Raw genomic sequence first — 27328 nt, forward strand, 5'->3', positions numbered from 1 at the left:
AGATGGCCCCGAAAAGATGGGGGGTGCTACCCTGTGGCTTCAGGGAAAGAAATCCCGTAGCTGCTTAAATTCCTGGTAGGTCAGAGCTGATTGCGCATGTTTCTCGATCCTTCCATCCATTTCTTCTGCTGGAAAAATGTTTTCTAAATCTCCGAGAAGCCGAATCACGGTGTAGAGCAAGCTTGGGAGCCCATCGCCCGGGCCATGCGGCCTGCCCATCTCCCCGGGGCAGTTTGTCCGTCTGCACTGACGGTACCTGCCATGTGGGCACCAGGGATGGTGGGAAGGTAAAAGGAGAGAATAGCACACAGCACGCGGGCGGTACTGATGCAGTGGAAGCCTGTGTGGTATCTCCAGGGAGCAAGGCTGGGACAGAGCCGTTAGGTGTGTCCTGGATGGTTCTGAGCCAGAGGAGACCTCGCCGGCCGCAGCTGGAGATGTGGGTGGAGATGTGAGCTCGTTCATTCATCAGCCGGGTGTTCAGAGGCGGCAGGTGTGGAGCGAGAGCCCCTGGAGGCGCTGGGACCACGGGCCGCATTTTGTGTTTGTGAGCATGCGTGCCTTTCTTCTGGGGGAGAATCCATGACTTCCTCCACTGTCCTCAGATCTGACACCCCAGAGAGGTCAAGAACCACCATCTTACAGGAAATACGGGAATGCTGCCCCGCTGTGTTCCACGCGGGTCTTCCTAAAAGACAAACAAGTGGAGGTCCAGGGAAAGGATGTCGGGCATACATTTCCCTGGAGAATCCTTTCTTAAAGGCTCCAATTCCTATGTCTAGCACTCGTTTTTATAGGAGTTTTCTTCCGTAAAACAAATGGAACACTTCTTAGTAGACCGAATAGGTATGACGCTACTTGAGCATCCGTAATTTCTGTGGCAATGTAATGTGCATGTCAGCATTGGCCAGGCATCTTAATTTTTAAATACACTGTAGTATCTTTCCGACTATTGTGCCTAATGGCTTCTTACAGCATGCCCGCGTTTTTCTGATTGTTTCCTGCCGTGGCTTAAAAAGGCTGTTTGTATTGTTGCAATGATCATTTTTAATCATTATTTGAACCTCTTATGTCGACCTCTCCCTTTACCGTCTTTGTTATTTAGAACCAGGCTTTTGTGGTCTTGTAGAAGTGTTACTCTTCAAGGCCAAGTTGGTGGTGGTGGTTTGCCCTCTTTCTTAGTTTTAAACTCTCCGTCTCATCATTGTTGCCGCTGATGTAAAATGCACATGCCAAACCTTGCTCTCGTTTGCTCAGTACCTATATTTTCTTATGGCCCATGTTTAGCTTTTTGCAAAACTTGTGCTACTTATTTTTCCTATTTAAAGTGTTCTGCACATTTTGACCTTCTGTATATTTTCAATGTGTTTTCTCATTTCAGCTTCACTTTTGCTGTTCTCTAGGCTCCGTGACAAACGCGCCCTTACCACTGTTTTGCCATCCACAGTTCTGCATAATTGATTCTGTTCGCTCAAGTAATGGGATTAATTAGATGGGAAATAATTTATTCCTACTTTAAGACTGCTAATCCCGGCCAGAGTTCATTGCGTTCCTCATTTTGGTTGTGTTAACTGGAGTGGACCTGGTGTGAAAGCAAAAGGCTTACTCTCCAACTATGACCGGTGTTATTAATTCTTAGGAACTAAGAATTCCCTCAGAAATCCTACCCCATCCAAATCGGGGTTTTCAGGGAGCTACTAAGGGGCTCTAGCAGATTACATAATGTGCAGAATGAATTATTAAGAAACTCTGTGGGTGATGTTATTCAGTAATACATTTGTATTGTCATGTTTGAAAATGGAAGTATTTTTATGAAAATAGAATTTCAGAGTAGTGCCTAACGCTCACTGCTCTTCCCCACCCGAGTCTCCTGTCAATTAGCCGCACACACGCTCATGTTTCCCCGCAGCTCAGGAGCCGCTAATGGACTCCTGTGGCAACGTGCAGCAGCCTCTCACACACACGCTACAGATGTGTCAGAACCACTTACGGCTTCGCTTACACACATGACAGAACCGGCAGACTTGAGAGGCTCAACCGCAAGTCCTAGTTTAAATCCTTCGTTGAAGAGTCCTGCTACCCTTGCATGTGTCAGTAATGAAAAACAATCCACAGGAGCATCTTTGAAAAGCAATTTTAGGTCATTAAAGATGTATGCATTTTGACAAAGCAAGAAGATTTGGGGCTTATTAAGAATATGTTGGCCCTAGCCGGTTTGGCTCAATGGATAGAGCATCGGCCTGCAGACTGAAGGGTCCTGGGTTTGATTCTGGCCAAGGGCACATGCCTGGGTTACAGGCAGGATCCCCAGTAGGGGGAGTGCAGGAGGCAGCCGATCAATGATTCTCTCTCATCATTGATGTTTCTAGCTCTCTCTCCCTCTCCCTTCCTCTCTGAAATCAATAAAGAAATATATATTTTTTAAAGAAGAATATGCTGGATCTCTACATTGAAGGCAGAGAGATATCCATGCCCCTTTGAGAGAGAGAGGTGCGAGCTAATTGTAACCTCATGCGAGAGTCGGTGGACAGCGATGGAAAAGACAGTCTCCGTCCCAGCTGTTTCTGCAAAGCTTGTGTGGGAAACGGAGCCTGCTCCCCTGAGAATCCTGCGAAGAAACGGGGTCTTAGAACATTTCCCCATGGGCCGTCCAGGTGGCACATTACTGCCCACCTGCCATGGAGTTGAGGCTACTGAGCAATCATTCTCTACACAACCTACCTTTCTGATAATAGATTACATCTGCTCCATTTGCTCAAGGATTCTCAATGTATTTTTATTTTTTGCTTATTGATTAACCACGATAGCTTGACAGTTTGTAAATACGCAAGTAACTGGAGGGAGAAGGTGCGCAAAGCAGGACTTGTGTGGGTCTGTCTCGGGTGGGGAACGCCAGCCCAGAGCCGCAGAAACGGTCCCTCCCGGGCGGTGGTCTCCCCCCTTCCCCTGTGGAGGAACCCTTGTGCAACTACTCTGTCCAAAACAGACTTTTAAAACACAGAAGTCTTTTCTCAAACCTCCCCCTCCCCCCAAAGAAAACAAAATTTAAGTTTGATTATTGGTAGATCTCATCGTTATAAATTTCCAAAATTCTCTAGCATTAAAGAATGGAGGCCACTGTGTCAATTCTCGGGGTGGGGGGCGTGTTCTGAGCGGCCTGGGAAGGGGGTGGCCGCTGACCTGCACATGCGGCTTGCAAATGCTGGGTGTCCCCTGCAGCCGTGACCGCGTGGGCTCACACATGAATCGGTTGCGTTTTGAGAAGCTCCGAGGTGCATCTGTCATGTGATGTGAGTCTCGTGTCAGCCGCAGCGACTCGATTTGCATGTAAATTCTGAAAATTTCCTTGTCCCATGTGACACTTCTGAAATGTCTGTCTGTTCTTTTCTCCTTTTTAATTCCTCCAGCTCACTATTTGGATAAGATAGTTAAAGGTACTGTATGCTTGCTCTTTGTTCACGTTTCTCCATATCTATCTATAGAACCATGTATCCGATTGCACTAGCCATGAAAATAGGTTGGTTTTCATGCATAGTTTTTTGTGAATTATGAGTGAGGCTCAATGATGTGAAATGCCTTGGATTTTCAGTAGTGAGACTTAAATGTCTGTGTCTCATTTTTATAATTTTGGGTTATCACAGATTTCATTCCTATGTGAAAGGCCTTCACCGGAATCCAAAACAAAAAAACACTGAAGATAACAGTGCATTTGCTGTTTTCTGTTTACTTATTATCTTTTGTTTCTGTTTTAAGATTTTCATTATTGGCAATTCAGCTAATGAGCTTTAAATTCTAAATTAAAGTTCGCAATGGCCCACTCTCTTATCGCAGAAAAAGAAATTGCCAATCTAAAGATTTTGGTTAACATATGTTAAGAGGAATCCCATTTATACTTACATGAAAATTCCTTTGGCTTTTTCTAAATGTATCAAAATGCATGCAGTATCATAACCTGCTTTGTTATTCCCTTAAAAACTCTAAAATATCATGGGTTCTATAAAATAAAGAGTGATGAGCAGAAAACAGCAGATTCCCATGTCTTCAGTTATCGTAGAAATAGGTGAAAACCATTTTTCCCGAAGAGAAAATTCCCTCTCCCTTTCTCCTCAGATTACCTATTTTCTAGTCCTTGTTCGTGCTTTTCATTAGAATATGAAAAGACTCATGGCAATATCCAGGCTTTCATATAATAACCCCTGTTACACCCCGTCAGCGCTGCACTTCAGCCTTCCTTTCCCTTTAAAAAAAAAAAAAAAACTAAACTAAACAAAGGCATCCATAAAGAAAGTTCACCTCCTAGGTATTAAACAGTCTAGAAATGCAGACAATAATTGTCTGAAAGAAAAGAAGCAGCAAAATTAATCTCATCTTGACCCGATGATGTCCGTAAGAGTGATTTTCCCACCTCCCGCCAGGACTGTCCGAAAAGCCTTCTGTTAATGCTAATCTTAGGAGGCAGAAGGTCTCTTTGAGATACTTTGCAATTTCGCACTGGAGGAGGGGAAGCCACCCTATGAATAATTCTTTTTATACAGACCTAAAATAAACATCTTTAAACAGATCGTCCCCTCACATGTTGTCCCCAGCCCGAGAGTAGCATTCTGATTTTAAGAAGCTGTATAACAAACCCCAATTGTTAGAGCAAGTATTTTTTACTCGTACATATTTCATACCAAATTACAAATAATTCTGTCCAAAGAGGTCTGATGTATCTATCCCCGTTTCCGAGCATTTAGATCCTTGTTTCTGTCAGTGTCCTGTCAAACTCATAGCTCCGAGCCCAGGGCCTCCCTGGGGGTCATCCTCATGAGCAGATCACGGTGGCCGCATGCCAGAGACCATCATCAGAAAGTGACAAAAATTGTTCTTCTTTTTTTTTTTTTAAATGTCATGTTAGACTGAAACAATGATAGCTTCTGGATATATTAAATTATTTTAATCGTTTCCCAAATTTTCCCTCCTTGCCCATAAAAGCAGACAAGATAGGATATAAAGGTAACAGCACAAAAGCCTTAGGGAGATTGTCACCAGACATCACTCTCCGCGCTCTGTCTTGAAGCACGTCAGTCACTACCGTGTTTTTGTTCAGTCTATCGATGTTTTATTGTGGTCCTCCTGGTATTTCATTTCGTCCGTCCTCAGTACTCAGACCTGCACAGCTGCCACATTGAGTTGGAAATCCTGTCGGTCCTGTCCCATCCGTCTGCAGCCTGAACCCCGATGTTTGTTAGAATAGACGCTGAGCTGCTTCTCCTCCCCGGGCTGTGCTTCTCCTGTGACGAGGAATGTACTCCGGGCATAAAGTATAGCCACGGGCACCGGCCTATACTTTGTGCAGTGAACTTGACGCACTGTAATTCCACATGAATACACGGCAACTCTGGGGCCAGATAAAATGGACCTTCTCGCGCTGGCATCGCGCAGAGCCTCCTCGTGCCCGCTTCCGTGCCGTTGAATTGAGAGGGGTTTTTTTTAAAGCGACAAGGCGCTCCGAGCAGGCACGTCCTAAGGAGTGGCCAAGTGTCTGTTCACAACAGATTCAAAAAAAATCCAGGCCGGGGGTTCCGAAATTGTCGTGGGGAGATGCTTCGGCACGCCGTGCAATCAACCCATCAGCCTTGTTGCTTTGCCAAAGGGGGGAACAAAAGAAAGTTGATTTTGTCTGGCCTGCAGCGACTTAGCGGGCCGTTGCATATATTTCGGCCCTGCCCAGGTAAGTGGTGTCTCAGGGTCAGGCCAATCAAAGATGCCACTTGGATGCGAATGAGATTCCGTGGACAAGGTTGCTGTTCCTATCCGTGTGCAATTACAGTCTCTGTGCTGTTGACCAAGGCCTGTTCCCACTCAGTGTCCCTTATCTGTGTGCCCGGGCTGCGGAAACTCTCCATGCTCAACTCCCGTGCCTTCTCCTTCTTCGTCTCTTTGACAGAGGGCTGCCCCGGGCTCTGCAACAGCAACGGCAGGTGCACGCTGGACCAGAACGGCTGGCACTGCGTCTGCCAGCCAGGCTGGCGCGGAGCGGGCTGCGACGTGGCCATGGAGACCCTCTGCACGGACAGCAAGGACAACGAAGGAGGTAGGCGACGCTGAGCCGGAGAGCACCGGTGTGCGGGGCAGGGGCGTAGAAGGTACGGCGAGTGCGTAGCTACCAGCCGCCCCCCCCCAAAAAAAACAAAAAACATCAGACCCCTGTAGATTAGATTGATTGCAAGATGTGCGAGGGCTGAGGGATTCTGTTTGCTCTTTTCCCTGAGCTGGTTACCGTCCGGGGAAAGGGCAGGGTCGCCAGGCTGCTGTGCACCGAGCCGGTCTCCACCCCTTTTCCGAATCCCCGGTGACGGTGGTCCTCGCCACGGCGATCAGGGCCCTGTGAACGGGCTCTGAGCAGTGTTTTCATACAACGGCCCGGGAGACCAGGTCTTCCCAGGAGCCTCGGTTGCAGGACGTGGGTGACATGGGAAGCATCCCCTGGAGCTGCACCCGCTGTCTTTACCCTCCCCTGTCCTCCCTGTCCTCCCCTTCCCTGTCCTCCCTGTCCTCCCCTTCCCTGTCCTCCCTGTCCTCCCCTTCCCTGTCCTCCCTGTCCTCCCCTTCCCTGTCCTCCCTGTCCTCCCCTTCCCTGTCCTCCCTGCCCTCCCCTTCCCTGTCCTCCCTGTCCTACCCTTCCCTGTCCTCCCTGTCCTCCCCTTCCCTGTCCTCCCTGTCCTCCCCTTCCCTGTCCTCCCTGTCCTACCCTTCCCTGTCCTCCCTGTCCTACCCTTCCCTGTCCTCCCTGTCCTCCCCTTCCCTGTCCTCCCTGTCCTACCCTTCCCTGTCCTCCCTGTCCTCCCTGTCCCACCATTCCCTGTCCTCCCTGTCCTCCCCTTCCCTGTCCTCCCTGTCCTACCCTTCCCTGTCCTCCCTGTCCTCCCCTTCCCTGTCCTCCCTGTCCTACCCTTCCCTGTCCTCCCTGTCCTCCCTGTCCCACCCTTCCCTGTCCTCCCTGTCCTCCCCTTCCCTGTCCTCCCTGTCTTTACCCTTCCCTGTCCTCCCTGTCCTCCCCTTCCCTGTCCTCCCCTTCCCTGTCCTCCCTGTCCTCCCCTTCCCTGTCCTCCCTGTCCTACCTTTCCCTGTCCTCCCTGCCCTCCCCTTCCCTGCCCTCCCTGTCCTCCCCTTCCCTGTCCTCCCTGTCCCACCCTTCCCTGTCCTCCCTGTCCTCCCTGTCCCACCCTTCCCTGTCCTCCCTGTCCTCCCCTTCCCTGTCCTCCCTGTCCTCCCTGTCCTCCCTGTCCCACCCTTCCCTGTCCTCCCTGTCCTCCCCTTCCCTGTCCTCCCTGTCCTCCCCTTCCCTGTCCTCCCTGTCCTACCCTTCCCTGTCCTCCCTGCCCTCCCCTTCCCTGCCCTCCCTGTCCTCCCCTTCCCTGTCCTCCCTGTCCTACCCTTCCCTGTCCTCCCTGCCCTCCCCTTCCCTGCCCTCCCTGTCCTCCCTGTCCTACCCTTCCCTGTCCTCCCTGTCCCACCCTTCCCTGTCCTCCCTGTCCTCCCTGTCCCACCCTTCCCTGTCCTCCCTGTCCCACCCTTCCCTGTCCTCCCTGTCCTCCCCTTCCCTGTCCTCCCTGTCCTCCCTGTCCTCCCTGTCCCACCCTTCCCTGTCCTCCCTGTCCTCCCCTTCCCTGTCCTCCCTGTCCTCCCCTTCCCTGTCCTCCCTGTCCTACCCTTCCCTGTCCTCCCTGCCCTCCCCTTCCCTGCCCTCCCTGTCCTCCCCTTCCCTGTCCTCCCTGTCCTACCCTTCCCTGTCCTCCCTGCCCTCCCCTTCCCTGCCCTCCCTGTCCTCCCTGTCCTACCCTTCCCTGTCCTCCCTGTCCCACCCTTCCCTGTCCTCCCTGTCCTCCCTGTCCCACCCTTCCCTGTCCTCCCTGTCCTCCCCTTCCCTGCCCTCCCTGTCCTCCCCTTCCCTGTCCTCCCTGTCTTTACCCTTCCCTGCCCTCCCTGTCCTCCCCTTCCCTGCCCTCCCTGTCCCACCCTTCCCTGTCCTCCCTGTCCTCCCCTTCCCTGTCCTCCCTGTCCTACCCTTCCCTGTCCTCCCTGCCCTCCCCTTCCCTGTCCTCCCTGTCCCACCCTTCCCTGCCCTCCCTGTCCTCCCCTTCCCTGTCCTCCCTGTCCCACCCTTCCCTGTCCTCCCTGTCCTACCCTTCCCTGTCCTCCCTGTCCTACCCTTCCCTGTCCTCCCTGCCCTCCCCTTCCCTGTCCTCCCTGTCCTACCCTTCCCTGTCCTCCCTGTCCTCCCCTTCCCTGTCCTCCCTGTCTTTACCCTTCCCTGTCCTCCCTGTCCCACCCTTCCCTGTCCTCCCTGTCCTCCCCTTCCCTGTCCTCCCTGTCCTCCCTGTCCTCCCTGTCCCACCCTTCCCTGTCCTCCCTGTCCTCCCCTTCCCTGTCCTCCCTGTCCTCCCCTTCCCTGTCCTCCCTGTCCTCCCTGTCCTCCCCTTCCCTGTCCTCCCTGTCCTACCCTTCCCTGTCCTCCCTGCCCTCCCCTTCCCTGTCCTCCCTGTCCTACCCTTCCCTGTCCTCCCTGTCCTCCCCTTCCCTGTCCTCCCTGTCTTTACCCTTCCCTGCCCTCCCTGTCCTCCCCTTCCCTGTCCTCCCTGTCCCACCTTTCCCTGTCCTCCCTGTCCTCCCCTTCCCTGTCCTCCCTGTCCCACCCTTCCCTGTCCTCCCTGCCCTCCCCTTCCCTGTCCTCCCTGTCCCACCCTTCCCTGTCCTCCCTGTCCTCCCCTTCCCTGTCCTCCCTGTCCTACCCTTCCCTGTCCTCCCTGTCCTACCCTTCCCTGCCCTCCCTGTCCTCCCCTTCCCTGTCCTCCCTGTCCTCCCCTTCCCTGTCCTCCCTGTCCTCCCCTTCCCTGTCCTCCCTGTCTTTACCCTTCCCTGTCCTCCCTGTCCTCCCCTTCCCTGTCCTCCCTGTCCTACCCTTCCCTGTCCTCCCTGTCCCACCCTTCCCTGTCCTCCCTGTCCTCCCCTTCCCTGTCCTCCCTGTCCTCCCCTTCCCTGTCCTCCCTGTCCTACCCTTCCCTGTCCTCCCTGTCCTCCCCTTCCCTGTCCTCCCTGTCCTCCCCTTCCCTGTCCTCCCTATCCTACCCTTCCCTGTCCTCCCTGTCCTCCCTGTCCTCCCTGTCCTCCCTGTCCCACCCTTCCCTGTCCTCCCTGTCCTCCCCTTCCCTGTCCTCCCTGTCCTACCCTTCCCTGTCCTCCCTGTCCTCCCCTTCCCTATCCTCCCTGTCCTACCCTTCCCTGTCCTCCCTGTCCTACCCTTCCCTGTCCTCCCTGTCCTCCCCTTCCCTGTCCTCCCTGTCCTACCCTTCCCTGTCCTCCCTGTCCTACCCTTCCCTGTCCTCCCTGTCCTCCCCTTCCCTGTCCTCCCTGTCCTCCCTGTCCTCCCTGTCCTCCCTGTCCTCCCCTTCCCTGTCCTCCCTGTCCTACCCTTCCCTGTCCTCCCTGTCTTTACCCTTCCCTGTCCTCCCTGTCCTCCCCTTCCCTGTCCTCCCTGTCCTCCCCTTCCCTGTCCTCCCTGTCCTCCCCTTCTCTGTCCTCCCTGTCCCACCCTTCCCTGTCCTCCCTGCCCTCCCCTTCCCTGTCCTCCCTGTCCTCCCCTTCCCTGTCCTCCCTGCCCTCCCCTTCCCTGTCCTCCCTGTCCTCCCCTTCCCTGTCCTCCCTGTCCTACCCTTCCCTGTCCTCCCTGTCCTACCCTTCCCTGTCCTCCCTGTCCTACCCTTCCCTGTCCTCCCCTTCCCTGTCCTCCCTGTCTTTACCCTTCCCTGTCCTCCCTGTCCTCCCCTTCCCTGTCCTCCCTGTCCTACCCTTCCCTGTCCTCCCTGTCCTACCCTTCCCTGCCCTCCCTGTCCTCCCCTTCCCTGTCCTCCCTGTCTTTACCCTTCCCTGTCCTCCCTGTCCTCCCCTTCCCTGTCCTCCCTGTCCTACCCTTCCCTGTCCTCCCTGTCCCACCCTTCCCTGTCCTCCCTGTCCTCCCCTTCCCTGTCCTCCCTGTCCTCCCCTTCCCTGTCCTCCCTGTCCTCCCCTTCCCTGTCCTCCCTGTCTTTACCCTTCCCTGTCCTCCCTGTCCTCCCCTTCCCTGTCCTCCCTGTCCCACCCTCCCCTGTCCTCCCTGTCCTACCCTTCCCTGTCCTCCCTGTCCTCCCCTTCCCTGCCCTCCCTGTCCTCCCCTTCCCTGTCCTCCCTGTCCTCCCCTTCCCTGTCCTCCCTGTCCTCCCCTTCCCTGTCCTCCCTGTCCTACCCTTCCCTGTCCTCCCTGCCCTCCCCTTCCCTGCCCTCCCTGTCCTCCCCTTCCCTGTCCTCCCTGTCCTACCCTTCCCTGTCCTCCCTGTCCTCCCCTTCCCTGTCCTCCCTGTCCTCCCCTTCCCTGTCCTCCCTGTCTTTACCCTTCCCTGTCCTCCCTGTCCCACCCTTCCCTGTCCTCCCTGTCCTCCCCTTCCCTGTCCTCCCTGTCCTCCCCTTCCCTGTCCTCCCTGTCCTCCCCTTCCCTGTCCTCCCTGTCCTCCCCTTCCCTGTCCTCCCTGTCCTCCCCTTCCCTGTCCTCCCTGTCCTACCCTTCCCTGTCCTCCCTGTCCTCCCCTTCCCTGTCCTCCCTGTCCCACCCTCCCCTGTCCTCCCTGTCCTCCCCTTCCCTGCCCTCCCTGTCCTCCCCTTCCCTGTCCTCCCTGTCCTCCCCTTCCCTGTCCTCCCTGTCCTCCCCTTCCCTGTCCTCCCTGTCCTCCCCTTCCCTGTCCTCCCTGTCCTCCCCTTCCCTGTCCTCCCTGTCCTCCCCTTCCCTGTCCTCCCTGTCCTCCCCTTCCCTGTCCTCCCTGTCCTCCCCTTCCCTGTCCTCCCTGTCCTCCCCTTCCCTGTCCTCCCTGTCCTCCCCTTCCCTGTCCTCCCTGTCCTCCCCTTCCCTGTCCTCCCTGTCCTCCCCTTCCCTGTCCTCCCTGTCCCACCCTCCCCTGTCCTCCCTGTCCTCCCCTTCCCTGCCCTCCCTGTCCTCCCCTTCCCTGTCCTCCCTGTCCTCCCCTTCCCTGTCCTCCCTGTCCTCCCCTTCCCTGTCCTCCCTGTCCTCCCCTTCCCTGTCCTCCCTGTCTTTACCCTTCCCTGTCCTCCCTGTCTTTACCCTTCCCTGTCCTCCCTGTCCTCCCCTTCCCTGTCCTCCCTGTCCTCCCCTTCCCTGTCCTCCCTGTCCTCCCCTTCCCAGTCCTCCCTGTCCTACCCTTCCCTGTCCTCCCTGTCCTACCCTTCCCTGTCCTCCCTGTCCTACCCTTCCCTGTCCTCCCTGTCCTACCCTTCCCTGTCCTCCCTGTCTTTACCCTTCCCTGTCCTCCCTGTCCTCCCCTTCCCTGTCCTCCCTGTCCTCCCCTTCCCTGTCCTCCCCTTCCCTGTCCTCCCTGTCCTCCCCTTCCCTGTCCTCCCTGTCTTTACCCTTCCCTGCCCTCCCTGTCCTCCCCTTCCCTGTCCTCCCTGCCCTCCCCTTCCCTGTCCTCCCTGTCCCACCCTTCCCTGTCCTCCCTGTCCTCCCCTTCCCTGTCCTCCCCTTCCCTGTCCTCCCTGTCCTCCCCTTCCCTGTCCTCCCCTTCCCTGTCCTCCCTGTCCTCCCCTTCCCTGTCCTCCCTGTCCCACCCTTCCCTGTCCTCCCTGTCCTCCCCTTCCCTGTCCTCCCTGTCCTACCCTTCCCTGTCCTCCCTGTCTTTACCCTTCCCTGTCCTCCCTGTCCTACCCTTCCCTGTCCTCCCTGCGGGAAGGGTCCTGCTGCTGGGCCGTGGAGGCGGTGGGAGAGGATCCCTCTCCCCGCGGTGCACACCCCCTACCCTGTGCTGCCGGGTTAGTGTCAGAGACGGGGAGAGGCAGGCGAGACCTCGCAGTTGCCCCATCGTGACATGCCTGCGGGATGAGTTTTTAGCGGGGCTGGGCCCCTGCGGTCCCTTGCTCTGTGGGTGGTGTGTGTCCCGCACGCCCTCCTTCATCCGCCTGCTCTCTGGGGACGCCCACGTGGGTATTGGATGGTTGAGGGCACAACCCTGACTTGAAGCCTCACAGTGAACCTTGTGTGAGCCTGGTGGAATGCCACTGTGTAACTCCTGCAGGAGCGGTACATCTCACCTGTAAGTAGAGAGCGTTGTGTTTGTCCTTTGGGGATGTGTCAGGAAGATGTACCTAAAACAGGCTTTTTATTAAAGTACTAGTAGCCCTACGCAAGAACGTGTGTGCCAGTAGGTCTCTGCCACCCTCCTGTAGCTCTCTGCCTGCTGCCCCGCCCTCCTGTAGCTCTCCCCGCCCCCCTCCCTCCTCTCATAGCTTACTGCCCTGCCCCCTCCTGTAGCTCTCCGCCACCCACTTGTAGTTCGCTGCCCCACCCTCCTGCAGATTCGTGATCCGGTCATTATGTGGTCGGTCGTTAACGCCTCACGGAGTAACGGATAATTAGCATATTTCCCTCTTATTATATAGGATTTGGAGATGGTAATAGTACAGAAGAGAGCACAATTGAAGTGAGGTTATTCAGAAATTAGAAAGATAGAAACAGTAATGAGGGAGGGAGGGAGGGAGGGAGGGAGGGAGGGAGGGAGGGAGGGAGGGAGGGAGGGAGGGAGGGAGGGAAAGAAAATACAAATGAAAGGGTCAAACTGCAAAGGGTCAAAAAGTAGGAATGTGCCTAGGAGTATAAAAGAGAAGCACAGAAATGAATGAAAACTAAGCATCAGAATGAGTAGGACGGATGGTAGGGTTGGGCTAAGTCTGGAGATTACCAAGTGAAAATAAGGAACTATTGGGAAATATATGTTTTAAAGTTCTAGCAGGAAGGTGATACTGTTGTGTTCTCCAAAAAACATACTGAAAAATAGAAACTAAATAAAATGAGAGTAACAGAACTAGGAAGAGAGAGGGAAAGCAGTTAAAAGAACAAAAGGAAGAGACAGAATTACCAGGTCTCAGGAGCACTTCCCAGAAAGGATCAGATAACGGAACACAGAGGGGCACTCGGGGTCTGGGGCATGAGAATACATTCCTGGTAGAGGTGATTTGGGGGGCCTGGGGGGACCGGGTTACTACTGGATCCTCCTTCAGGGGAGAGAGCCAGGGGGGTCTGAGCCTTTGACTCTCCACGGAATTTGGAGCGTGGTCAGCCCCCTTCTAGGGAAGTCCATGTTGTGCGCTCACAAGCAGAGGACCCCAGTAGCTCCCTGATCGTTGACAAGGAGCATGGGGGTTCTCGCGCTTTTTGAGTGAGCTGTAGAAGGGGAGGGAACTCGGCCCCACAGGCTGGCACTAGAAGCCCCCCCTCATTTTGCACCCACCGCCGTTAGCTGCCTCCTCGAGCTTCGAGGGTAGACATGGGCCTTGCGGAGTGCCTCTTAGAAGTGGGCCTCCTGTCACACCTGGCTCACGGTGAGAGCCTCTGCATTGGTGGGAGGGTTGTCATCAATGGTCGTGCACGGATACGACATTCTCGTTGTCAACGAGCTGACCACTGTCAGCAACTCGGTGTGCATCTCTCTCCTCCTTCAGTGAACTTACATGCGTAGCTATGTTTTTAAACTTAAATGGGATAGGTACGTCCCAAAATGGACTCTGCCAAAGAGTATACCCAAAAGGGTTTTTTCATGCCAATACCTGTAGGCGTCTCTCATTCTTTTTAATAGAAATACGGGTGCACTAGTTAATGTTACCACTACTACATTAGTAATAACGTAGTTGACCCTAGCTGGGTAGCTCAGTTGATTGGAGTCGTTGTCCCATACACCCAGAGGTTGCAAGTTCAATTCCTTGTCAGGGCATATACCTAGGTTCAGGCATGTACAGGAGGCAACTGATATCTCTCTCTCTCTCTCTCTCTCTCTCTCTCTCTCTCTCCTTCTCTTTCTCTCTCTCTCCCCCCCTTTCTATCTCTCTAAAAATCAACAAAAACATCCTAGCATGACGATTAAAGGGAAAAAAATATAATTCAATTGTTTCTTACTTTTTGCTATTAGTATAAAGAGAAATCTGTAGTGAATCTGTGTATTTCTCTATCTGTGTGTATCTGCATATAAATCTTTTTGTAAATGTACAAATATTTCTTTTGGACAGATTTTTAGAAGTGAAATTGCTGGGTCAAGGGGTTTTTTAATTTTTAATTTCAATAGCTGCTGCCAAATTGCCTTGTAAGTGGCTTTCACACTCTCTACTTCATCAGCATGAGCGTGTTTATGTCCCCTGTTCCTGCTCCTCACATAAACAAAGCCGTCCAGCAAAATGAAAAATATGAATTTTGTCTGACAGCTCAAAACGACTCCATTTTTATTGTTTTAATTTGCATTTCCCTAATTGCTAGTTAGATTGATGATCTTTATATACATTTCTTGACCATTTGTATTTCTTCTTTTGCTAACTACTTATTTATTTCTCTTGCCCATTTTGTTCTGTCGAGTTGCTTAACTTTTCCTTTTTCATTTTAGTTTATTCAGCTTATTAACTCTTTGTTAGGCGTGTCGCAGATATTTAATCCCAGGTTTTGGTTTATCTTTTAACTTTGTTTATGGTGTCCTTTGTCATGCAGAAGTGTTTGCTTCAGATGAGGTAAATTTTCATAACATTTATCTTTTCGTTGATGAATTCTGAATTATAAGTCTTCATAAACAAGGACTTTTCCTTTGTAAAATTATAGTCTTTCATATAATTTGTCTTAATGCTTTTTATAATTGTGTGGATTGCTTAATGTCCAATTAATCAAGAACATTTTTAAAATATGTCTTATTTGAGAGGGAAAGAGAGAGAGAGAGAGAGAGAGAGAGAGAGAGAGAGAGAGACATCGATTGGCTGCCTTCCTGCATGCCCCACCTTGGGATAGAGCCCACAACCCAAACACATGCCAGGGAATCAAACTGGTGACCTTTCAGTGCATGGGATGGCGCTCAACCAACTGAGCATTTAAAAATACCTCTTGTAGTAAAAACAAAACCAAGGAGTGGCATCGTACCTAAACGTAGAGTAAAGGTGATAAAGGCAAACCAGTCGGTGTTTCTAATGTGCTTTTAGGACATTGTTCTGACTTGTTCAGATCTCACAATCCTTAGGAACTAAAGTCGCTCTTTTCTTCATTCAGCAAATATATTGTACCCCGGCTTGGGGCCACGTGATGCTGAGGATACAGCAGGGAACTAGATTACCCTTCACGGAGCTTCCTGAGGCCATGGAGCTGAGTGTGGAAGGATGCGGGGTGGGGAGTGAGAGCAGGTCTCCGGGCAGAGGAAATAATGATCATGAAAGGTCTTGTACGCTGTGTTCAGGAGTTCTAACTACTCAGAAGGAGGCGGGGACCAAGTAAAGGAAGCCTTTCAGCCAAAGAAATGGAATAATGAAATCTGATTTGATTACTCTGACTACAGCGTAGAGAATGAATATTAAATTTAGGACAAGACTGGAACCTGAGAAACCTAGCTATTGTTGAGATCTTGTCAGAAGGTGGCCCCGGTGGCCTGAAGGGTAATTTCAGTGAAATGGAAAGAAGTAACACTGATTCAAAAGATGTTTGGGGTGAAGAAAAGAAGGAATTGGTCATTGATTATGTGCAGAGAAAAAGGAAGGGAGGCGAGGAGGCGAGGATTACATTCGTGTTCTATGTAGAGAAACTGGGTGGGCGGATGGTGGACCCGCCCGCTGATGTGGGCAGTACAGAAGAAGTACAGGTGTTTTAGGCATGTTACGTGTTTGATGTCTGTGTGCTATCCGAGTGGAAAGCCCTAGAAGGCAGCTTGTGGAAATGGAGTTCAGGAGAAGGATCGGCCTGGAGGCATTAGCATGGAACATAGAGACTAAAATCACCAAGAAAGCCACTACAGACAAACCAAGAAGATACAGAGAACTGAACATGATGCCAAGTCAACCACTCCCTCTGGCTTGGACTGGATAGAGGGTGAGGTGGGGGCTGGGCATTACCTTTTGAGTAAAAGATGAAGATTCACTAAAAGGAGATTTATGACTTGTTATTCAGTCAGTATGTCAAGGTTTTGAGAAACCAATGAAAATAGCCAAAGCTGCTTGAAAGAAGAGCGAGAGCCTGGACAAGCAGGTTAAAGCCAGCGTAGAGGGTAGCCTAGGGAAGACGAGGAGTCAGAAGCTTTAGTGATCTGGCAAAGTGTGCCTTGTTAAAAAAAAAAAAATCAAGAATGATTTGGAAAAAAAAAACACACACACACACACAAGGAAATAGAGCAGGGTAGAAACTTTAAAGCAAGACCAGAGGTTGGCAAACTATGACCCCTAAGCTAAAACCTGGTTTTGTAAATAAAGTTTTATTGGGACATAGTCACACCTATTCGTTTACATGCCTTCTACGGCTGGGCTGCTTTAGTGCTTGCTCTAAAGGCAGCTCAAGAGCTGCAACAGAGACTCAGTGGCCCACAGAGACTAAAATATGTATTGTCTGGCCCTTTGCAAAATAAGCTTCCCAACCACTGTTTAAAAGCCCAATGGAAGCCTAAGGAGCGACAAGAACATGTTTAAAAATGAAAACGGGAGCAACAATATTAAAGACTGAGCCCAGCCAGCGTGGCTCAGTGGTTGAGCCTCAACCTATGAACCAGGAGGTCACGGTTCGATTCCCGGTCAGGGCACATGTCTGGGTTGCGGGCTCCATCCCCAGTGGGGCATGTGCAGGAGGCAGCTCATCAACGATTCTCTCTCATCATTGATGTTTCTATCTCTTTCTGCCTCTCCCTACCTCTCTGAAATCAATAAAAATATATTTTTAAGAAAAGGTTGAGCGAAAGCATAAATGATATTATCTACTTTACCTCAAAGTACCACTTATATCGCAAAGCTTCAACTGAAAAGAGCAAGGCTCTTAATTGCTATTGATGTTGTTCAGTGCGTCTGAATATTGCTGATTTTCTGGAGATTTTTTTATGATTCATTCTACTAGATATGGCTTCTACACCAATATAAACTTAAGCCAGCCTAATATTCTTGAGATTCAAATGGAATCTCGATGATTTTAAGAAGCTATTCCACCAGGACAATTTTGCCACAATATACGTTTGGGCAAGTGGGTCATCAGCTTGGAGGTACCAGATAGCCCAGCCATATAAGTACAGACAAAGAAAGAAAAATGTTTTCCCCATTTGTGGGGAGCCAGATTCATAACCATCCTTCATTTGCTTGGGCAAGTTACTGATCAACTCCCGCGGAAAAAAATAACAAACAGTGTGTCCCTGCATCTAGGCTGCTGAAAAGGAGATTCCTTCTCTGATGGATGTTCGCAGAGAGGCTTGTAAAAATGCATTCCCAGCTGATTCGTTCAGAAGGTGTCGATCTCATGCAGTTTTATGACCTGCGGACTGCATGCCAGATGTACATGTGCTTTTTATAAACTAACAAAGATGAATGGCTGAATTCGAGCACTCCTCCTCAGTCACTGAGCCATACAGTGCCTGCAGGCAGCCACGGTGGAGTGTGGTGGGGAAAAAGAGAGTGGGGGACGTTTAAACCTTAATTTATCAGAATAATGGAGATACAATATAATACAGTACTTGGAAGTACTTTGTTGATTAGTTTCTACTCATGTTAAAGAATGAATGTAAGGGCGAACCTGCAGGAATATTAGGAAATGTTTGCGTTAAATAGCTCTCCCATGCCAGATGCATTCTCAATCCATGGAGTTTTATTTTTAATTGTTTTTTTTTTAAGTCAGTAGTGATATTGGGGCAATGGTTCAACAGTTGACTACTTTAAAGTCTGAATCGCAATAACTGTGCTCCTGTTGCTTTGAAAGAGATGGAGGGGAAATGCGCTGTATTGCACTCTTAGAATTTATCTTCATGAAAAATAAGCCTGTAGCGTAGTTTCATCTTTCTTCCACTAGAAATATTGAGAAATATTTAGACATTTCTCATTTCCGTGGCCTTTTGGCTAAGAAAGTAATATTTCGATGAATTCATATTAAGTTTCAAAGTTCAGTTTCATTTGATTTTATTAAAACATGATTTTATATTTTTTCCCAGAGGACTAATACGCAGTGTCAGAAGATTAGCAACACATGCAACACATTTTCAGGCGTGTAACAGACATCTACATGAAAACCTACCGCAAGGAAACAGTATGTCATAAGATCTGCCTGTGGGCAGTTCTGACCATGTTTTCATGTGTATAGAAATTGTGGTCAGACAGAAATTAAAATACTCATGTAAAGGCAGTCCAACAGCATCACCGTAACGCAAGTACTCGCCCCGTAAGCTTTCCCTTCGAACCACAAGGACAGCAGTGAGAGAGGTGTGGTTACTGTCTCCTGATGAACTAAGTCCTTGCAGTTTCGAGTGACAGAAAGCCCAACCCAGGCAGCAGAGGGAGAAGAGAAGGCCTTCGCTGCTGGGACTGCAGAGCCCAGGAGGCCAGGTCAGGTGCAGAAACCCCAAAGATGCCCCCGGGACCTGCCGCTTGTCCCCTCCAGCCTCTGGCTCTGCGTCCTCTGGGATGGCTGGGTTCCCAGGTAACAGCAGCTCCACAGCTGGCAGCTCCAAGCCGGGGGGACCGGGGCTCTCTTCGGAGATCGCCCCTGAAATTCACTCCGGTTAGACCAGGGAGGTCACATGTCCGTTTCTGATGCACACATGAAGGCCTGTGTGCCTGGACTGAGGCGGGGAAAGATGAGCACCCAGTGAGAGTTTAGAGCTGCTGCCCAAAGACGGGAAATGGGTGTCAGGGGAAATCACAAGGGCTCCCTACAGTCTTCCTCAGGCGGGCAGAACACACCGAGCCAGGACCCCCGATCTCCGCTTCTCACCTCCCGGGCTGCTGTTCACCCACTTCTAGATGCGCAGTACCATTCATGTAGTCTGTTGGCTTTTGTCTCAGTTTGCTGTCAAATAACGAAGGGCAAGCTTATATTCTACTAGAGGCCCGGTGTACGGATTCATGCACCGGTGGGGTAACTCAGCCTGGCCTGTGGGGATAGGGCCAAAACTGGCTCTCTGACATCCCCTGAGGGATCCCGGATTGCGAGAGGGTGCAGGCCAGGCCAAGGGACCCCACCGATGCACGATCGGGGCCAGGGAGGGACCACGGGAGGGCTCCAGGACGTGTCCAGCCCATCTCTCCCAGTCCCGATTGGCCGGCCCCAACAGCAAGCTAACCTACCGGTAGGAGCGTCTGCCCCCTAGTGGTCAGTGCACATCATAGCGAACAGTCGAACGAACGGTTGGACACTTAGCATATTAGGCTTTTACTATATAGGATTAATAAGAGTAGCCTAAAGCAAAAGAAAAGAAAGAAAATGGTTAGTGTGTTGTTTTTTTAAATAAAAGTTATTTTTTAAAAACACTTGTGTAAATAAAATATATAGGTCAACTAGATACTTTCAACTGATTTGCCCTAAGAGAGTCACACCAAGACCTGCTACATGTGTTTGAAGATTTTAAAACTATTTCATCCATCCTCCCAAGAGTGATTAAAGTCTTCAAAAACCAACGCTTTTTATTAATCTAGTACAGTGGTCGGCAAACTCATTAGTCAACAGAGGCAAATATCAACAGTACAACGATTGAAATTTCTTTTGAGAGCCGAAAACCGACTTCTGCGCATGGGCCACGAAGTTTCAGTCGCACTGTACGTGCGCGCCCGCACGTGGTATTTTGTGGAAGAGCCACACTCAAGGGGCCAAAGAGCCGCATGTGACTCACAAGCCACGGTTTGCCGACCACGGCTCTAGTATATTGAAAAATGTAATTGGCAGGCAGGTGAAAACTTGGGTATCAACTGCTCAGTGAAAAATGAACTTAGCCCGGCCTGACTCAGTGGTTGAGCATCAACCTATGAGCCAGAGGTCGCAGTTCGGTTCCCAGTCCTGGCATATGCCCGGGTCGCGAGCTCAATCCCCAGTGTGGGGCGTGCGGCAGCCTTATCCACTAATGGGTTGGTGGACATGTTTCAAACAAAATGCTTAAATGGACATGGAGTGTGGCTTCCTGGAGAAGGCCGGCAAAGCCTGTCTGTCCATGACTGTTTTACGTCCCCATCGCTATTGGTCGGTTTTTTGAGGTAGTGTCTCATTGTTTCCGATACGTAGCATTTTTACATTTGCCACGTTTTAAATTAATATGTCCATTATGGGGAGGCATACCCGGGGCTCAGGCTCCTGTTTAAAGTTTGAGAGACGCCTTCGTTTTATTTGGAACATGCTTTTATCTTCCCTGGGAGAGCAGGATCCTCGGGAGGTGGTGGGCTCGCCTCATCTCGTTGGTGTTGGTTTGCATTGGCTTCATCCCACAGACCGTATTTCCTGAGCCTTTCCCAAATTACAACGTCGCCCGTGGAGGCCCGTCCCCTCGCCACACACACTGTGTTACCTCCTCGTGCGTTTTCTCTAAATTATAGAGGGCTGGAGCGATTGCACAGAGAGCTAGTCCATATTGCTTCACCCTGCTCATGGACTGTTCTAATTAGTCCTTTTTTATTTCTTGCTCAGAATCAACATGTTCTTTTCAGCCGTCTCCAATCTAAACATTTACTCCCGACGAAAGCAGCTGCGAGGGTCGTGTTTGTATTCCATCGGTTCCAGACGTAGACCTCACGGGAATGACTCTCGGATGGGGGTGGGAGGGACAAAGCGCTGGATGGGGAAACCCACCAACAACCAGCGCGCTGTCCACACCTCGGCGTGGGAGGGGCTCTCTCACCGCTGACTCTTCTCTCCGCAGATGGCCTCGCCGACTGCATGGACCCCGACTGCTGCCTGCAGAGCTCCTGCCAGAACCAGCCGTACTGCCGCGGGCGGCCCGACCCGCAGGACGTCATCGGCCAGAGCCCGCAGTCCCCGTCCCAGCAGGCGGCCAAGTCCTTCTACGAGCGCATCGGCTTCCTCACTGGGGCTGAGAGCACCCACGTGATCCCCGGGGAGAGTCCTTTCAACAAGAGGTGAGTCAGGCACCTCCTCCCGACTCGGCTTCTGAGGGAGCTGACACGGATTCCTAGTGAGCTGACACGGATTCCTAGTGAGCTGACACGGGTTCCCAGTGAGCTGACACGGATTCCCAGTGAGCTGACACGGATTCCTAGTGAGCTGACACGGATTCCCAGTGAGCTGACACGGGTGCCCAGTGAGCTGACACGGGTGCCCAGTGAGCTGACACGGATTCCCAGTGAGCTGACACGGATTCCTAGTGAGCTGACACGGGTTCCCAGTGAGCTGACACGGGTGCCCAGTGAGCTGACACGGATTCCCAGTGAGCTGACACGGGTTCCCAGTGAGCTGACACGGATTCCTAGTGAGCTGACACGGGTTCCCAGTGAGCTGACACGGGTGCCCAGTGAGCTTCCACGGATTCCTAGGGAGCTTACACGGATCTGCTGCTGGCTGTGCAGATGAGGAAAGTGCTTTTGTTTTTTTAAGGCAGTTTTTCCTCTTCCGGCAAAGTCTTCCCCAAACCTCGCATTGCGAGCGTCCTTGACACGATTCCTGTACTTTGTCAACTTCAGGGCCCACGCCATAACGGGACACCCACTAGGGAGTCAGTAAATCGTCCTTTAGCTCGTTGGCACAGTTGGAAATGTTTCGAAAGAGGCCACGAAAAACCCCAAAAGGCAAAAGAGAAGCGCACTCTCACTTTTAGCTGAGCTCACCCGGTGATATAAATGCTGAGGAGGGGACGGCAGGCAGACTGTGGCCGCGGCTGTGCTGTGCGGGGCGCTGATGACCGGCCGGACCCGGGACGGCGAGGCAGGGGTCCGCGTCTCACTGCGCCCGGGGGTGATTGCCTCCGGACTCCTGGGTCTGCAGCGATTTCGCAGCCTTAATGCGGCGAGACCCAGCGGCTGATTAAAAGTTGTTGCACGAATGTTCCTTATTGCCCCTTAAATCTTGTATCGCTCGCTCCCTGAAGATTTACAGATTGCCTCGGAATTAATTGGAAAGTATACTTTTCTTCATGTAAGCACCAGACATATGACTTATGAAAAAAAGGGGGCAGTTTATCACTTTAAAATTCATCTCTAAATTACTGGTTTGGATAAGTCTCCAAAACCAGACTGCAGCGAATTAAAAACCCAGGGCCAGACACTCGGCATGTAGAGGAGGTGGGTTACAGGGAATTAGAGGGGACACAGCCTTGGGAGCCTCTGGGCTCTGGCTTTGTGAATAAGCATTGCGTGTGATGTTACCTGAGGTGGAATCATCTCTAACTCGGGCGTGGGTGGGGCTGAGAAGACACTTGTTCACTCCGGCTCTTCTCGTCTCCCACAGCCTCGCGTCCGTCATCAGAGGCCAAGTGCTGACTGCGGACGGCACGCCACTCATTGGCGTCAACGTCTCGTTTTTCCATTACCCAGAGTATGGCTACACCATCACCCGGCAGGACGGCATGTGAGTTCGTCCTAGTGCACAGTCTCTGACGTACTTTAAGAAGCAGAACTAGACCATCTTGCCCCAGCTGGTTTGGCTCAGTGGATAGAGCGTCAGCCTGCGGCCTGAAGGGTCCCGGGTTCGATTCCAGTTAAGGGCACGTGCCTAGATTGCAGGCTCAATCCCCAGTGGAGGGATGTGCAGGAGGCAACTGATCAATGGTTCCCTCTCATCATTGATGTTTCTATCTCTCTCTCTCTTCCTTACTCTCTGAAATCAATAAAAATGTATATTTTTTTAAATCGAAAAAAAAAGAACTAGACATTCTTCAATCACCCAGCACATTTTATTGTCCCTCGTGATAGAGAAGTACATCAGCGTTTAGGCTCCAGAAATCTGTGACGGTACACGGGGCAGAAACTTAGAGTCATCTATTCATGTCGTTCTTCAAGAGCTGATTTCCTTTTCTAAGGCATGATGACAGTGTTGTGGTTTTGTACGAGCAAGTTCTTTGTCTTGGGGGATTCTGGGTGAGATATTTCGGAGTGACATTGCGTAATATGTACAACGTAAGCTCAGGTGGTCCTGAGAAAGGAGACGATAGGTAGATGATAAAGTCAATGTGGAAAAATGTAAATAAATTGGTATGTCTAAGTGAAGGGTATATGAGTGTTTGTTGGGTCATTCTTTTCGTATTCCTGTAGATTTGAAACTATTTCATAGGAAAGTTGGGAGGAGAAGTTGACTTTCTTTGTCAAGCATATTAATTGGAGGAGGTTAAACTAGATGGACTGGGAGTCGTTACATGGGACCCAGGTGATTCACTAGGTGTATCTTGTTTTCTTTAGGTTTGATTTGGTGGCAAATGGCGGGGCCTCTCTCACTCTGGTGTTTGAGCGATCCCCGTTCCTCACTCAGTACCACACCGTGTGGATCCCCTGGAACGTCTTCTACGTGATGGACACCCTGGTCATGAAGAAAGAGGAGAATGACATCCCCAGCTGTGATCTGAGTGGGTTTGTGAGGCCCAATCCTATCATCGTGTCATCGCCTTTATCCACCTTCTTCCGGTCTTCTCCCGAAGACAGTCCCATCATCCCTGAAACGCAGGTAGATGTGCTAGCCGTTCTTCTCAGTAAGCCACGTCAGGTCATGAGGTGTCCGAAGGCTGTTTAAACAGGGCTGCATCATTCTGGTGCTGCCCTTCGTCATTCTGTAGAGTGAACTATAGAATGTGGGGGGGGGGGGGTGAGTCCGTATGCATGCATTAGATACTGTTATAGTAGGATCTCTGTTATTTCTTAAAGGTCTATTTTCCTTCAGGCTGCATCTGTATAAATGTAGCAGTTGTAGCCAGATGGAAAAACAACCTCAACGCAATAGCAATGACGTCCTTGCTCGTGAATTCACTCATTCGTTGGGAAAAGGTTTTAGTGCCTACAGGTACTTGACCTCCTGACTGCCTTGCCCAAGGTCATTTCTTAATAACTCACCATTTGATGATTATTATTATAAGTAAAAAAAGTTTTCAAAAAGATTATTTTTGACAGAAAATGTTCATTAATTTTCTCAAGATAACACTTTTAAAACTTGATATTCTGTCTTAAGGTCTATGATACGTAATTTATAAAGTCCTATTCTCACAGGTTAAAAAAAAAGCCTTATAATTTTCTTTGAAACAGCCATATTTTCACTACTCATTTTATCTACTGAACTATCTGGGCATTCTTTTCTTTCCTATATGTTACAATTAGAAATACTTTCAGCCCAGCCGGCATGGCTCAGTGGCTGAGTGTTGACCTATGAACCAAGAGATCATGGTTCAATTCCCTGTCAGAGCACATGCCCGGGTTGTGGGCTCGATCCCCAATAGGGGATGTGCAGGAGGCAACCGATCAATGATTCTCATCATTGATGTTTCTGTCTCTCTCTCCCTCTCCCTTCCTCTCTGAAATCAATAAAAATATATTTTAGATTAAACAAAAAAAGTAATACTTTCAGATATTAAAGGCAGGACATTTGGCACCATAATGATGGACTTTATTCATAAAAAGCTAAGTAAAAGTACTTAACTTTCAAAAATACAGCAGCACACCGCTGCTTCGTCACGTCCGTTCTTCGAGTGTTCATGGGACACCTGCTCTGCACCAGCACTGTCCGAGTGGAGCAGGTCAGAAACCAGTCGGAGGAGCACCTGCCTCCAGGGCTTACCAGCTAAGAGGGAGAGAGAAACATCAAAGGTGCAAAGACGGGTCAGGTTGTGAATAAGACTTATTTTTAAAGAATGAAGCAGGGTAATGTGGTTGGAGAGCAATTTTACAGCGTGTGGTTTGGGAAGATCCCTTTGATGACATGGTATTCCAGCAGAAACGTTAAGTGAAAGAATAAACCTTAAAAAGAGAAGCATTCCAGGCAGAGCAGAGAGCAAGTTCAGAGGCTCCGAAGGAAGAGCTTGCTTGGTGTGTTCAAGGAAGAGCACAGAGGCAGCAGGTGTGGCTGGAGTGAAGGTCGTGGTGCACCAATCCTAAGTCATTGACGGCCACGGCGCGGGTAAGAGCTGCTCACTTTGAGTGAGAGGCCACTGGAGGCTGAAACGAGGAGCCCAGACAGGAGGCGAGATGAGTCCACAGGAGAAGTGGTGTGGCCTGGACAGACGTGAGGGGTGAGGTGGTAAGAGGTGACCGTGTGAGAGTGGAGTCCAGGGAGGAGGTTGGAAGTAAGGCTGTGTGAGGGAGTCATCGGCGTTACAGATACATTCACAGCCTGGGATGAGGAAGTGTAGGTGGAGATGAGAGGAGGTGAGAACACAATATGAGATTGCTCACAGGCAAATACGCTGCAGACGAGAAACCTCGTTCATTTGCTGCGTATCAGTCCAGCAGACTTGGAGCTGAAGCTTTAAGGAATTCATTGCAACCTATTCAATTTAGTCCTTCCTCCCCAGAGTCCACTTGGCAGTTACTGACCTCCTTAGCCAGTCCTAAAATAGACTTAACCTAGAGGCACTGTCTGTCCATTGGTGGCAGATGTCTAGCAAACCAGGTCATTGAAATAGGTTTCAAGTAGTCAACAGTTCCAGGAATACATGGAGGGTGGGGGTTTTTTCTCCCCGTTCCATCATACAGACATCTAACATTTAGCAAAATGTACTGAGAGCCTATTATGTACAAGGCACTCCGCTAGGATAAAAGAATACTAAGACACGCATCTTGCTATGCTAAATAGGATCAGGATGTGAATGAAGAATTATGGGAGGTCAAAAGAGAGGTCAACTCCCAAGGAAGCCAAAGAAAGTGTCACTGAGGAAGTTTGAAGAAAATGTATGAGCAGCGGTGTGGTGGTAAAAACAGTCCTATCTAATGAAAGAGTAATATGTAAATTGACCATCACGCCAACACACAAGATGGCTGCCCCCATGTGGTCAAAGATGGCTGTCCCCATGTGGACATAAGATGGCCTCCACTAGATGGCCAGCAGGGGAGGGCAGTTGGGAGGGACCAGACCTGCAAGGGAAGGTAGTTGTGGGCGATCAGGCCAGCAGGGGAGGGTAGTTGTGGGTGATCAGGCCAGCAGGGGAGGGCAGTTGGGAGGGACCAAGCCTGCAAGGGAGGGCAGTTGGGGGCAATCAAGCCTGCAGGGGAGGGCAGTTAGGGGTGACCAGGCCAGAAGAGGAGGGAAATCGGGGGCGACCGGGCCTGCAGGGAAGTGCAGTTGGGGGGGACCCAGGCCTGCAAGGGAGGGCAGTTAGGGGCAATCAGGCTGGCAGGGGAGTGGTTAGGGGGTGATCAGACTGGCAGGCAGAAGCGGTTAGGGGCAATCAGGAAGGCAGGCAGGCGAGCAGTTGGGAGCCAGCAGTCCTGGATTGTGAGAGGGATCCCAGATTGAAGAGGGTGCAGGCTGGGCTGAGGGACACACCCCCGTGCACGAATTTTGTGCCCTGGGCCTCTAGTGTAGTATAAAAACTGATGAGCAATTTAAATGTCGAGCATATAAGGGGAAAGAGTGGGGGAGTTTGTGAATGGCCCTGAAAGGCCATACGATGGAGACCTTGCATTCTTTAGGCAATAAGGAACCAGGCTCAGTGGTTGGAGCATCATCGGTCCGCTGATCGAAGGGTCTCAGGTTTGATTCCCGGTCAAGGGCATGTACCTCAGTTGCAGGTTCCCAGCCCCGGGAGGGGCACATGCAGGAGACAACCAGTGAATGTGTCTGTCTCACGTCAATGTTTCTCTCTTCCCCTCCACCCTCCCTTCCATTCTCTCTAGGAATGAATGGAAAAAATACCCTCGGGTGAAGATTAAAAAAAAAAAAAAAATAGGGAGCCAGAGGACCAATGAAGTCTTTTTAGCATTTCTCTACAGCTAACGAAGCGACAGAGATCAGTGAGCAGGCTAGCGTTCCCCGTAGCTCCATGCATATCCCGCGCACAGGTGGAGGGGGCCCAACCATCATGGCGGTGAGGGAAATGGAGACGAGGGAGTGGGTTAGACAGAGATTTGGACGGTAAAATGGGCAGGATGTAGCTTCTAACCGGATGTGCAGTGGGGTCCAGAGCAGGCCTCACAGACCACGCGGCTGCCAAAAGTGTGCTCAACGGTTTGTTTCCCCTCTGGCTGGACTGCCCTTCCCACTAATGCAGAATAACGGGGTCCCGTTAAATTACATGGGAGAAAGCATGCTTTAATGAGCTAAACCACAGGTATGTGTTCCATGAAAGTAGGTCAATGACGGTCAAGCCAGTAATCCGTTATTAAAATTAGGATAACACATGCTACTTTGAAAGAGAAAAGCAATTTCTAGGTCACAGGAAATACATGAATGAGAGCTTGCCTTCCACATAGAAAACCAGTCAAATGTATGGGAAGTTATTTTCAAAATAAACTAAGAGGAAATAGAGTGTATGCTTTAGGTTTCAATCGCTTACATTTTCAGGGCTGTTCAGGAGTCACAGAACCTGTTTTTCAGACGAACCCATTGATATTCCACCCAGTGAGGGGAGAACCA

General features: G+C 50.9%; 1 protein-coding gene across 3 annotated transcripts in view; it reads left to right on the plus strand.

The window, feature by feature from the left end:
• The window catches only part of TENM3 (teneurin transmembrane protein 3), a gene marked incomplete at its 5' end in the record, with an annotated part of 598576 nt that overhangs the window by 514496 nt on the left and 56752 nt on the right, over positions 1 to 27328 (plus strand). For all 3 annotated transcript variants that reach the window (XM_079779210.1, XM_079779209.1, XM_079779208.1), the window contains 4 exons: positions 5930 to 6076; positions 20685 to 20901; positions 22226 to 22345; positions 23173 to 23434. In XM_079779210.1, the coding sequence (XP_079635336.1) occupies positions 5930 to 6076; positions 20685 to 20901; positions 22226 to 22345; positions 23173 to 23434 (746 nt within the window). The remainder of the gene's footprint in view (positions 1 to 5929; positions 6077 to 20684; positions 20902 to 22225; positions 22346 to 23172; positions 23435 to 27328) is intronic.

Source organism: Cnephaeus nilssonii (genome assembly GCF_951640355.1).
Source record: "Cnephaeus nilssonii genome assembly, chromosome: 8".
Classification (NCBI taxonomy): Eukaryota; Metazoa; Chordata; class Mammalia; order Chiroptera; family Vespertilionidae; genus Cnephaeus; species Cnephaeus nilssonii.